Source organism: Microcaecilia unicolor, chromosome 3 (assembly GCF_901765095.1).
Source record: "Microcaecilia unicolor chromosome 3, aMicUni1.1, whole genome shotgun sequence".
NCBI lineage: Eukaryota > Metazoa > Chordata > Amphibia > Gymnophiona > Siphonopidae > Microcaecilia > Microcaecilia unicolor.
In genome coordinates, this window is record NC_044033.1 from 55082954 (window position 1) to 55097497 (window position 14544).

General features: G+C 44.1%; 1 protein-coding gene across 1 annotated transcript in view; it reads left to right on the forward strand.

Moving 5' to 3' along the window:
* SCCPDH (saccharopine dehydrogenase (putative)) overlaps positions 1-14544 on the forward strand; it is a 103007-nt gene that overhangs the window by 38377 nt on the left and 50086 nt on the right. The window contains exon 6 of the mRNA XM_030195946.1: positions 4989-5119. Coding sequence (XP_030051806.1) covers positions 4989-5119 — 131 coding nt within the window. The remainder of the gene's footprint in view (positions 1-4988; positions 5120-14544) is intronic.

Consider the following 14544-nt stretch of genomic DNA (forward strand, 5'->3'; position numbering starts at 1 on the left):
GTGCTATAGGCCCTCTGGCACTCTTCAGTACTGGCATTAGGCATTTAAAAATTTCTCCCCCCCTCCCCAGGTCTATTTTTGCACATACCCACAGCAGGAATATTCTTCTCTTGTTCCAGCGGTGGTTCTGTGCTCTCCGTGCTGCACAGATAATGAGCCATTCTGCTGGGGAATGCTCCTCCCTTATTGTCACGTAGTTTCCTCTGATTGGTTCGTCTTACGTTGCCTAGTGTTGCCTGGGAACGGTGTTGTGATGGTCCTTTGTGTTTCAGAATGTTGAGGGTGTTTTTTCTGATTGGTCCGTCATGCGAGGGCGGGGCAGAGAGACATGGTCAGTGTTGTGGCTTCACCACCATGAATCCATGAACCCTTCAGTGAGTGACTGAGTGACTTCAGAACGTTGTCTTCAGAACGTTGAGGGTGAGTTTTATTATAGTAGATATTTGGTGCATAAATATTGCAGAAGGTATAAGATACCCCCCCCCCCCCCCCTCTGCTTCTACCAATACATATCTACCCACTGCATGTCTTTTAACCGATTTGAGGGTTAGCAGTAATCCCTTTCTGAATAGAATCAACACGCCCGCCTTTTTTGGTGGGCTGGAGATCCAACCACTGCCTCCTCCCAACCCTGCTTGAATTTATCATGTTCTATGGAGGTCAGGTGCGTTTCTTGAAGGAACGCTATGTCCACCGCATGACTGCAAAGCCTGCAGAATTTTTTTGCGCTTTACGGGCGAGGAGTCCCCCCCCCCCCTCCCCCACATTCCAAGACATCAGTTTAACCTGCCCCAGCACTCAAGTTAATGCATATCTCAGTTTGATCGTCTTTCTACTGTTTGGAGAGCGCACCTCCCAGCCCGTAGGTGCCCCCCCTCTCAACCACGGAATCCTCCACTGCCCCCCTCCAGCGTGCAAAGTCAGCAAAAACATATTAGAACAAACCCCTAAAAACATACCCAAAACCCCACCAAAGTCTCCCTCCCTACCCCCCCCTCCCTCTCCCTCCCCTGCCCCCAAAGCCCGTCCGGAGCTCTTCCATTCTAGGCCTGAAGCCACCCTATCCGATTACTTACAAACTGCCTCTATCCCCCTTCTTCCCTCCATGTTCGTAGGCAGGTGTAAAATTGCCCTAACTGTCCATTCTCATAATCTTCCACAGCTTCCCTCCCCTGGGCCTCTTTTTGTTAATAACCCACACATTCTTGAGGAAGAGCACCAGGTTCTCTCCATCTTCCTTTCACCTGCCCACTGACTCCTCTTTCCTGACTGTCCCATCCTCACCTCCCTTTTCCCACCATCCTTTGCTTCCCCCCAAGCATCATCCTATCCCCACTAGCCATACATTCTCTCATCCACCATCTATATGCAATATAAACTTTGTAGCTCTTTCTCACATTCATAATTACACATACCCAGAGTAATCACAACAGGTATCCCTCCCCTGCCCACAGTCCAATCATTGCAAGGTACTGGCAGAGAGCTAGCAAATTTACCACAATCCTCTCTCCAGGCACCTCTTCCAGTGTACAATGATTCTGTCCAAGACCAATGATTCCTCTGTGTCCGAAGGGAGGCAGCTGTCGCAATCACCCCAATTCATGTTTAGCACGATCTCTTCCATCTCTTTTGATGCGGTACAACAGCTGCCACACCCAAACGTGAAGCAGTTAAAACTTTCCATCAGACTGCCGCAATCTAGATAGAATTCAGAGTCACAAGGAGAGATGTTCTTGTAGAAATACTGAGTTGTGTCCAGAAATTCTGTTAAATTTAAAGACAGGCTGTCATGTGTTCCTTCCTGCATTCTTTGGAAATATAATTCTGAAAAACTGTAGAATGAGCCGTCTTAATCTGAAAAATTTCCTTTAAGTATTTCCTTACAAGTATTATTGGTGACATTAGTCTACAGCATGGAACATTCAAACAGCAAGGTTCTTAGCGCTCAACAAATTTTATGCCTGTAGCTGGGAGATGTCTGGATTTTCTGATATGACTCTGAAGCTCCTACGGATATATCTTTAGCTGATATATGGCTATGATCTTTAGTTCCACAATTATGCGAATTCTTGTGACATAGTAGATAAACAGTCTGAGCTAGAAATGAGTCCAATCTATTAGCCCGTCAGTTCCAAGTTAGGACTCAGATTAAAACTCTACAAGGTTCTATAATTGGTGCTATTGTAATAGTTCTCTGTTGTACACATTTTTTTTCTTGTTTAAATTCTTTCAGGCGTGTGTTCTACCATATTGTCTGTATTGTGATGATTCTTTGATAAAATTGTTAAAACATAAAAATTTTGAAGTAGACTGATGAAGAAAGGGAAGGTGGAACTTGTGGCAGAAAGCCAACACTGGGAAGTATAGAGATGCAAAGTTGGAGAAAACACAAATAGTAAAAGTATTAAAAACAAGAGCGAGAGGAGAAATAGGATACAAAGGATAAAGCATGGATTCTTGTTTCTGTTGAAAGATTTTCAATAAATTAGACTACATAAAATTTTATTTGTATCTTTTAATGTACTGCATAATCTTAAAACGGTCATGTTGAGCTGTTTATTTTCTGCTTGAGCTGATGCAGTGCCCTGGAGCACAGCCATGGTCCTTGAGAGCCAGTCAGGTTTTCAAGATTTACACAGTGAACAGGGCCATGCCTAGGGTCTCTGGCGCCCCCCTGCAGACTATCAGTTGCCCCCCCCCCCCCCCCCCCCCCCGTGTGGCATCTCCTTTCTCTCTTCTCCCACCCTGCCCCCTTTTTCAGCCCATTACCATAAAAGGTGAATGACAAGTGCTTTAGAATTTAGGTGCAGTTCATTATGGAATACGCTTATTAGTGTAAATTCTAATTTATTGCCAAAAATGAGCAGCTACAATAACCCCACCACCACCCATGGGCTCTGTCCCCGTCCCCATGTTGTTGTTGGTTTTTTTTTTTTTTTGTTACATTTGTACCCCGCGCTTTCCCACTTATGGCAGGCTCAATGCGGCTTACATATTATACACAGGTACGTATTTGTACCTGGGGCAATGGAGGGTTAAGTTAGTTGCCCAGAGTCACAAGGAGTTGCCTGTACCTGAAATGGGAATCGAACTCAGTTCCCCAGGACCAGAGTCTACCACCCTAACCACTAGGCAGAGCTTAGCTCATGGCGTGTGCAGACTAACATGTTTGGAAACACTGTCCCAAGATCAAATGTATCCGGTCTAAATGATGGGGATAAGGATCTCGTCAGAATATTAAACTAGACCATGATCAAAGCAAAAGGATTAAACCTACCCTTACAGAAAAAAAAAAAGGAAAGGGGGGGGGGAGTCTTGGTTCACCTCCTTAAGTCTTAATGTTGTTGAACATGGGACAAAACAACTCATTTTCAGTCTTTTTGTTTTTTAAATTTTGTTTTTTTTTTAAATCTCTGCTTACTGACAACTAAAATAAAACGCACATATTGCAAGCCCTATTTCTTTGGCACATTCAAACAATGGGCATGCCCCGTCTGATGCAACACCAGCCTTCTTGGAGACAGATTTGTTGATTCACGCTACTGTGCTTTACTTGGAATTTTGTTTTCACAACCCCTACCCACTGGTCATAAATCTTTGTGAAAGCCACAACTCGGGTCCCTCCTTCATTTCCAGAGAATGCAATTATCCTTAACCTGTCACAAGAAGCACAGCATCCAGAGCAGTCCACCCTATCTGTGGAAGTGGAACGATATCCTCGACAGCAGAACACTAAACCCCCTCCTCCACACACTGTACATGGCATCTTGAGACCCTTTCCGTCTCTTGAGGGCAAAACTGCGGCATGAACCAAAGCCTCACCTAGAATCCCTCCCTCCCAGTTTGTTTGTTTTTACGCTCTTTCACAAAGATCTGAGAGCAGCTACAGCTGGTTCATCCGGATCTCTCGTATTAACTTCACCGTACGTTTAACAAAGATTCCAAGCCACACACGCGTTCGACTGTACTCACACTTTAACACGCCGAGCACACCTCCTCACACGCACTCGGGGAACCGGTCTCCCCTCCGCATGATCCTGCTATCTCTCCCTCTGTCTTCCACTCTCTCCTCCTTGTCCCTCGATATGGCACCTCCCCCCCCCAATCAAACTCATACCTGAGGTCACCCACAAACAATCCCACAGTTTTCCTTCGCCGGTGCCCCGCCCCTACGATACAGTACTACACACATCACACAACGTCTCTCCTTCTACATCCCGTCTTGCCGGAAAGAGGAAGTTGCGGAGGTGGTTGGGAAGTTTTTGCTGTGTAGATCGTTGCTGTAACTCGGACGGACCTTGCAGAGGGAGAGGAGGCGACTCGCAATGTGCTTTGCATCCGCTCCAAGGCGCGTGGAAGAGCTGCAGCGCATGCGCATAGGCGCCGACGCCGCGCGGTAAGGTTTTGTTTTTTAATACAACTAGACAGCAGCGGCCGGTGCGGCGCCCTTGAAGGCAGGCGCCCCCCTGCGGTGCTTACCCCGCTTACCGGGTTGGCACGGCCCTAATAGTGAATATGCATGAGATAAATTTACATGTATTACTTCCATTCAGTGCAAATACATCTCGTTCATATTCATTATGGAAATCTTGAAAACCTGACTGGGTTCTGGCCCTTGAGGATACTGATTGCCCACCCATGTCCTTAGAGCCTTATATTTTATAGAACTAAGATAGCTATCAGAATAGGCCCTGGGTGCTGTAGTTCTAGAATGGGATGAGAACTGGTCTCAAATTTTATTGCTGAGCATAAACCCTTGGCCTAAACTTGCAGCATTTTATCTATAGTTAAAGAAGGTATAGGCAAAGTGTAATCTTACTTTAGCTAATGTTTTACATTGGCAGTAGAAAGCTATTGTTTGCTGACTTTCTTTTAAACTATTCAGCCAGGATACCTTTACTCATAGTATTAGACACTTCAAATGAAATGTGCTAAAAAGACCATAATCTTGATGATAAATTTTGCAGAAAAATGTGTTTTCTCACTAGGGTACATGCATCCATGATGGGACTTGGCAATCGGCAATTCATGGCATCGCTGATCAAGACAATTTGAGGAAACTGAGAAAACAATTTGGTCACAAACCATTGCCAATTGTTGGTGCAAAACAGAAAAGAAGGTATAAAGATTTTATAGCATCTTTGTGTGCATGTCTGCAACATGGAATGTTTTCATACTTGCATATCCCTCAGAGAATCAGAAGGAGGAGAACATAAGAGCATAACCAGTGTACCTGAATGTAACTCACCTTGAGCTACTACTGAAAAAGGTGTGAGCAAAATACAAATAAATAAATAGACATAAGAATAGCCATACTGGATCAGACCAGTGGTCCATCTAGCTCAGTATCCTGCTTCCAACAATGGTCGATTAAGGTCACAAGTACCTGATAGAATCCCCAATAGACATGGGGAAAACCACACGAATCTTACTACTATCTCAATAGCAGACTATGGACTTTTCCTCCAGGAACTTTTCCAAACCTTTTGTAAACCCGGTAACTCTATTCACTGGTACCATATCCTCTGGCAACGAGTTGCTGAGTGAAAAAATATTTCCTCCTGTTTGTTTTTAATAGTACCATATAATTTCAGTGTCTTAGTTTTTTTTCTTCAGTTTACATTTACCTGTTCTACACCACTCAGGATCATCTCTCCTCAGCCAATTTTTCCAAGCTAAAGAGTCCTAACCTCTTAAGCCTTTCCTCATATGAGAGGAGTTCCATCCCCTTAATCATTTTGGTTGCCCTTCTTTGAACCCTTTCTAATTCTGCTATATCTTAGATACAGTGACCAGAATTGCACTCAATACTCAAGGTGTAGTCGCAGTATGGAGCAAGAGAGGCATTATAATATTCTTTCTTATTTCTATTCCTTTCCTAATTCCTAATATTCTGTTTTGCATTTTTGGGCACGTCACACACACAAGGCAGAAGATGTTGGTGAATTGTCCACGATGACACTTGGATCTTTTTCTTGGGTGCTAATTCCTAGGGTGGAACCTAGCATCAAATAACTGAATTGGATTATTCTTCCCAGTGTAGATCACTTTGCAGCTGTCATATTGGGTATTAAATTTCATCTGCTATTTGGATGCCCAGTCTTCCAACTTCCTAAGGTCTTCCTGCAATTTTTTGCAGTCTGCATGTGTTTTAACAACTTAAAATTTGCAGACACAAAGGTATTCAGTCACTTCACTCATCATTCCCTTTCCAGTTCATTATTACATTTGAAATAGCATTAATCCCAGTACAAATCCCTGGGGCACTCCATTATTCATCCTCCTCCACTGAGAGAATTGGCTATTCAACCCTACCCTTTGTTTTTCTATCCATCATCCAATTCCTAATCCACAACAGAACCAGCAATAAGAACATGTATAAAAAGCGTCTTTGGGGTTGTGTAAGGTATTGTGTAAGTAAGTAATAGTGTTTGCCACCTTACTTTTGGGAGATCGTAGTTCTACTCTAGGTCTCTCTGAACTACCTTGTTGAGCAGTGGGAATGCTTCATTCCAAAGAGAGAAGACAGGACATTCCAAAAAGGTGTGAAGGAGAGTCCCCTTACCAGCTTGATACCTATTACAGCATTCATGATCCCAGTCCCATCTTAGCCCCCTTTGCCTTAGAGATGTACACTCTGAGGGGCATAATCGAACGCGAACGCCCATCTCCATGGGCGTCTATCTCCGAGAACGGGTACATGAAGGGGCGGGACAAACCGTATTTTAGGAAAAAAAAATGGGCGTCCATCTTTTTTCCGATAATATGGTTTGTGCCAGCCAAATGCATCGGATTTGTGTGGATTTGAGCTGAGCGGTATCGTTTTTCAGCGATAATGGAAACCGAAGGCGCCCGGCTCAAAAACGATCAAATCCAAGGCTTTGGGTCGTGGGAGGGGCCAGGATTCGTAGTGCACTGGTCCCCCTCACATGCCAGGACACCAACCGGGCACCCTAGGGGGCACTTGTAACAAAAAAAAAAAGTTAACTACCTTTGAAGTCCATAGCTCCATTCCCTTGGGTGCTGAGTCCCCCAAAACCCACTGCCCACAACTCTACACCATTACCATAGCACTTATGGCTGAAGGGGGGCACCTAGATGTGGGTACAGTGGGTTTTGTGGGCGGTTTGGAGTGCTCCCATTTACCACCACAAGTGTGACAGGTAGGGGGGGTTGGGCCTGGGTCCACCTGCCTGAAGTCCACTGCACCCACTAACAACTGCTCCAGGGACCTGCATACTGCTGTGATGGAGCTGGGTATGACATTTGAGGCTGGCATACAGGCTGGAAGTTTTTAAAGTTTTTTTTTGGGTGGGAGGGGGTTAGTGACCACTGGAGGGGAGTCAGGGGTGGTCATCCCCGTTTCCCTCCACTGGTCATCTGGTCATTTAGGGCACTTTTTGGGACTTGTTCGTGAAAAAAAAGGGTCCAAAAAAAGTGACCCAAATTTACGCTAAAAACGCCTTTCTTTTTTCGATTATCGCCTGAGGATGCCCATCTCTCCTCGGCCGATAAACACGCCCCAGTCCCGCCTTCACCACGCCTCTGACACGCCCCGTCAACTTTGGCCATTTCTGCGACAGATTGCAGTTGAAGACGCCCAAAATCGGCTTTCGATTATACTGATTTTGGCGCCCACGGGAGAAAGACGCTCATCTCCCGATTTGGGTCGAAATATGGGCGTCTTTCTCTTTTGAAAATAATCTGGTCTGTGTAGTAATTTTGTATTGTCTCCTGTAGATCTGTCGATTTAACCATTTCATATAGTGTGAAAAATATACATAGCTGGGGTGTGTGTACTCTTGGCCCAGATCCCCACTCCATTGTTGCAGCAATTTCTCCATACTATCCCTTGGTAGGGTCATTTTCAGGATCCTGTACCAAGTAGACAGTCTAGTCAACATATTGGGTATGCAGAGAAGCATGAGATCCAGATCCCCCATATGTCCAGGCACCACCAAACCTGGCTTTCAAGCGGGGACCAGTTGTGCCTCACCTGGAGGTATGACAGCATGCGACGGTTCGACAAACTCCACATGCTCCTTGACTTGGGTAAAAGTGAGAAAAGACTCTTCTCCCTTTTAAAGCAACTGCCAATTCTAACACAACCCCCCGCACTCAAGCCACACTGAGCCCGCAAATAGGTGGGAAAATGTGGGATACAAATGCAATAAAATAAATAAATCTACAGAACTCCAAGATTCCCAGGCCTGCTGGGAATGCAGTCACTGTAGTGAATTTTGATGGCCAGGGGTTCAGTGGCCAGTAGGAAGAGGAGTGGTGACAGGGGACATCCCTAACGTGTTCCCCTTTGCAGAGAGAAAATGTCTAAGCTACCATTGATCAGCAGTTGTGCTCTGGGGACAGTATAAAGAACAGAAACCCAGTCAATATATGCCCCCCTCAGGCCAAAGCATTCTAGAACCCAAAAAAGGTATTTCCATGATATTCTATCAAAAGCTTTCTCCATGTTCAATCCAACTATAGCCCCCAAACCTCCTCTCTCTGTGTTCTTGAATAGCTGACATGGCCTGAATGAGATTCATAGAGGCTTTACGAACAGGTACAAAGCCTACCTGGTCCCTGTGTACAAGAGCAGGGATAACTGTATTCAATTGGCGAGCAAGTATTTATTTATTTATTTATTGCATTTGTATCCCACATTTTCCCACCCTTTTGCGGGCTCAGTGTGGCTTACAATATGATATGAATAATGGAAATACAATTTGTTACAACTTGGTTATGGATTACATTGTGCAGAGTTATGCGAGACAATCGAAGTATCGTTAAGGAATATAACAATGCGAGACAATCGAAGTATCGTTAAGGAATATAACAATGGAACAGAAACATTGGAATGAGACAATGGGAAGCTTAAAAGGGCAATATAAGACACTAAGACATATGGTATACATATTTCTGTGAGTAAAGGTATGAGTGATGTGAGATTACGGGGGATGAGAGTTCAAAAGTGGTGTATGATGCATTAATGAACAGTGAGTGTGGAATTTATGTGTTTTGGCTTTTTCCGTAGATTTTTTCAAAAAGATGGGTCTTCAATAATTTGCGGAAGGAAGCTTGCGCGTCAATCGTTCTTAAGTTGCGCGGCAGTGTATTCCAAAACTGCGTGCTCATGTGAGAAAAGGTTGACGAGTGTAGCGTCTTGTATTTCAAGCCCTTGCAATTAGGGAAGTGGAGGTTGAGGAAAGTTCGGGATGATCTTTTAGCGTTTCTGGGTGGTAAGTCTATTAACTCAGACATGTAGGCTGGGGCTTTGCCGTGAATGATTATAGTATAGCATCTAACAGTTTAACATCCTGGTTTAAGAGTGAAATGGGTTGGTAGGAGCCCACTTGAACTGCGTCTTTACCCTGTTTTGGAAGTAACACAATATGGGACAGATTCTGATGTAAACCCATTCCCCCCTGCACTAGTCCATTAAACATGGCTCCTAATGGCGAGGTAACCAAATCAGCCATAGCCATCTGGTCCTGGGACCTTAGTTAATTTCAAGGATTTAATGCCAAATCTAATTTCCTACCCTGGTAAGTTTAAGACATTCATCTGTTCGTGCGTGAGGGTAGGCATTGTTATATTCTGAAAAAAGGCATCACATGCATCTATGTTGAAGTCCCTCGCTTGATATAAGGATTCATAATACAGCAATCTCACCAAATTAGCTAAAAGCTTACCCGCTTTTTTGCCCCATTTAAACAGTTTGAAGCATTGGAAATCTCCCTTTCTGCTCTCTGATTTAGCAACGTGTATATTTGCCTTTCAATCTGCAGCATGTATTGCTTAGTTGTCTCGTTCATTCTAAACATATTCTGCCTATGAATCTGGTATTCCTGAAAGAAGTGTAACAACTCGGCCTCCCTCTTTTTTTTTTTTTTCTGGTCAGAAATGTAAGTTAATATATGTCCTTGCATGACAGCTTTTGAGGCTTCCCAGTAAGTGACGGGGCCTACATCTGGCCTGTTATTATGGGCTTGCTAGTCCATCCACTTTTCCCTCAGATAACTATGAAAGGTCCGATCATTGTACAGGGATGGAGAACATTTCCATACCCTGTCCTTTGGATCCAGAGCGAAAGAAAGAATAACTGAAACTGCAGAGTGGTCGGAGAAAGTGGTATCAGCAATGGCTGTGCCATTAACTTGTTGGAATAGAGAGAGCCAATAATAGGTAATCCAGCCTACAGTATACATTGTGGGGGTGGGAGAAGAACATAAACTCCATGTTATATGGTTGGAGAATTCTCCAGATATCTATTGCTCCCAACCACTTCTGGTGTCCGTGCTCCCAGCTCTGAGTTTGGGCAGTTTACACTCAATCGACGGGTGTGCAAGTGTGTTAGTCACCCCTCATGACAAGTTGGTAATTGGAATAGGGTACTACTTTAGCTGCCAATTTAGAGAAAAATTTATGAGAGTAGGTATTAGGGCCATAAACATTACATAGAAGAAGGAGGTGGCCTCAAAGTTTCCCAAGTAAGAGTACAAATCTGCCCTCTCTGTCCTGAATTATTTTATGGGTGTGAAAGGGCAGCTGCTTGTGTAACTGTATAGCTACCCCTTCTGCCTAGAGGAGTACACCACCTCCCCCCACCCCTCCCTTCTTCAGTTTCTGGTATTCCAGTGGTGATAAATGTGTCTCCTGAAAATAAACTGTTGACTCCCTCTTTTGTCAGCTATGAAAAAATCTTGACAAGCTTGATGGGGGAGTGTATACCATCAACATCAAGAGTCAGTATTTTCAGATTAACCATAACCACCAGGGGACATAGAGAAAGCAACATGTATAGATGATAGTAAGGCCCCACGGTTCTCCCAGCTAAACCTGCCAGTCCCTTCACCCTCGCTAGAAGCAAGAGCTCAGGCAAGCTGTCTCTCAGAAAACATGATAAATCCCACCATTCTTACCCCTCTCCAAAACACATCAAGTTCCTGGAGACCCTCCACAGACACACACATCTAGCCCCTAATTTTCCCCATCCCGTCCACAACATATTAACAATCATCCACAAACATTCCACAAACGCACACTCAGTTTGTCACAAGACCCCCATCATTGTTTCCCTTTTTCATCCCCACCGGCCCCCCTTACCCCCCCCCCCCCCCCCAAAAAAAAAAAAACAACCCACCCCCCATCTTTCTACCTAAGACCAACTGGAAGGCTAACCCCGCCACCCCTCCAAAAATAACGCTTGTCAAGATTCATACAGCATTCCCATTTCCCCGTCTGAGAAAGAGGAGAGTCCCTGATACCTTCACTTGGTGTCCATAGTGGAGTGGAGGAGTGGCCTAGTGGTTAGGGTGGTGGACTTTGGTCCTGGGGAACTGAGGAACTGAGTTCAATTCCCACTTCAGGCACAGGCAGCTCCTTGTGACTCTGGGCAAGTCACTTAACCCTCCATTGCCCCATGTAAGCCGCATTGAGCCTGCCATGAGTGGGAAAGCGCGGGGTACAAATGTAGCAAAAATAAATAGGAGAAATAAAGGAAAAATATCCTGTCCCTGGGATTATGCACGAGTTGCATGCAAAGACAATCCAGATACAGGGACTTTCGATATACAGGATTGTTTCTCCACAATGACCATAGCCAGAAATTTTAAATGGGTGATGGTATTGCTAACTCGGCCAACGAGTCTCTAGCATCTGTGTTGCACAGTCGCAAGTAAAGCTACATCCATACTCTGGTTCATGGGGATTTCCCCTTTCTGCCCGCATTCTCACAGTTAAGTTTCATCAAAAAGCTCTTGCCTCAGCAGCTTCATGAAGAAATACTGTCTGTCCTCCATGCCAAATGCGGAGTTTTGCAGGGTAAAGTAGAGCAAACTGAATTCTCTTCTTACGCAGTGCCGTGCACGTGGGTGCCATGGCCTTGCGCAGCGAGGCAACCCTCCCCATGTAGTCATTGAAGAGAAGCAATTGATGGCCTTCATATTCCAATGAGGCTTTAGCTCAGAACGCTTTCGGTATTTGTTCTTTCGTCATCCAGTTGTTCTCGGCTTTTCGTTGGTCTCCTTTTGCTCTTATTTGGTGGGCCCGATCACAGCAGGAGGCACTTCTGCCACTCGCAAGGCCCTAGGCGTTCGGTAGCCAGGAATCGAAGAAATGGTATAGGTTCTTGTCAATTACTGTCTCTGGTAGTCTTATAACTTTTGAAAGTTATTTCTCCTATTTCGGTTTTCTTGTTCTTCAGTGCGATCACGGAGTTCCCTTGCTTTTTTCTTGCAGTGCAGCAATCTGAGACGCCATGGCCTATGCTTCGTCTTCTCTAGCCGATACCCGCTGTTCTACTTCCAAAAGCCGATGTGTATGTATGGATTACCACAGATAATTTAGACCTTCTTTTCATCACAGAAACCTGGTTCCACAGACCTACAGACCCCGCCATATTAGAGACATGCCCACCAGAATACAAAATCACCCACTGGACAAGAAATGGAAAAAGAGGAGGCGGAATAGCCATAATTTACAAACCCGAATTCACCATCACAACCACGGGCGAATCCACTTCTCCACAACTTGAAATTGCCTCGACAAGAATCACTCACCCAAACCTACTAGGACACCTCAACGCAATCCTATTTTACAGACCACCAGGAAAATGGCAAGACTCCCAAATGCAACTCATGGACTTCATCTCAAACACATGTATCTCTGCCTCAAACATCCTCATCATAGGAGACATCAACCTACACCTTGAAGACGACACCTCTACAGGCACATGAGAATGCAAAGAATTCTTAAAACTTTGGGATCTGCACGCACCTAACACGCAACCAACACATACAAAAGGACATACACTAGACATCATTACACACAAATTTGACCCAGACTCAAACATACTACTTACTGACACAAGATGGACACCTACATTATGGTCAGACCACCATAAAGCATATGTCTCCCTCAACTAGCGAAAAACACACATAAACACAATCAACAAACATGAACGAACAACATACACCACGAGAGGAAAAATAGACCCCACAGCATTCTGGCAACAGATCTACCAGAACGAATGGTTAACAAATGCTGACACCATCCAATTCCTCCAAGAATGGGACGATATATGCACAACAACATTAGACAAAATCGCCCCAATCCAAACCAGAATATCACATAGGAAAAAATCAAATCCATGGTTCACCGAAGAGCTGAAAAAACTTAAAACACAAGTCAGGAAATTAGAACGCGCATGGAACAAAAAGAAAGATGAACAAACACTAAATGCCTGGAAACTACTTCGGAGGAAATACAAATATACCATAAAACAGACTAAAAGTCTACATTACAAAACAATGATAGGACCCAACTACAAAGACACACACAAACTCTTCTACCTTGTGAATAAATTGCTAGACACCTCACCAGCTACAAACAACAGCAAAGACATACCAGATGTCGACAGCCTTGCAAAATACTTTAAGGAGAAAATTATACAACTACGACTTAAAATACCTGCCATCACTATTGAATACGCCACACTTCTAGACTGTCTAGACCCAGAAGATGGAATTTACCCAGCAGACAGAACCTGGACTGAATTCGAGTTATTATCAGAAGACCTCATCTCTGAAACCCTTAAACGATTTGCTAAATCCTACTGCAAACTAGACAAATGCCCAAACAACCTCATGAAATCAGCTCCTCGACAATTTGTAATAGACCTAACGAACCACGTAAACGTCATGCTACAAAACGGACTCTTCCCAAAGGAAAAATCCTACTCACGCCAATACCCAAAGATACAAAGAAAAGCGCAAGCGAAATAACCAATTATTTCAGTAGCATCCATACCACTAATAACCAAAATAACCGAAGGGATGGTAACAAAACAACTCACAAACTATTTAAACAAGTTCTCAATACTGCATGATGCCCAATCAGGATTCCGATCGAACCACAGCACAGAAACAGTACTAATTACCCTAATGACTAAATTCAAACAAATGATCGCAACTGGCAACAATATACTTCTCCTACAATTCGACATGTCAAGTGCCTTTGATATGGTTGACCACGGAATTCTATTGCACATACTTGAATACTTCAGCATCGGAGGAAATGTCCTAAACTGGTTCATGGGGTTCCTAACCCTGCGGTCATATCAAGTCACATCAAACTCAACTACGTCCGCTTCATGGACACCTGAATGTGGAGTACCGCAAGGATCACCCCTCTCACCAACCATCTTCAACATAATGATGATCCCATTGGCAAAACTCCTATCAAATCATAACCTCAACCCATATATATATACGCCGATGATGTAACAATATACATCCTTTTCAAATAAGATATCAAAGAAATATCCAACAAAATCAACCAAAGTCTACACATCGTGAACACCTGGGCAGATGCATTTTGATTGAAACTAAACGCGGAAAAAACTCAATGCCTAATACTCACCTCCCAATACAACACGAATGAATTTACCACCTTAAACACACCAAAACTAAACCTTCCAATCTCAGAAACTTTAAAAATCCTTGGAGTCACTATCGACCGCCATCTAACACTCGAAACCCATGC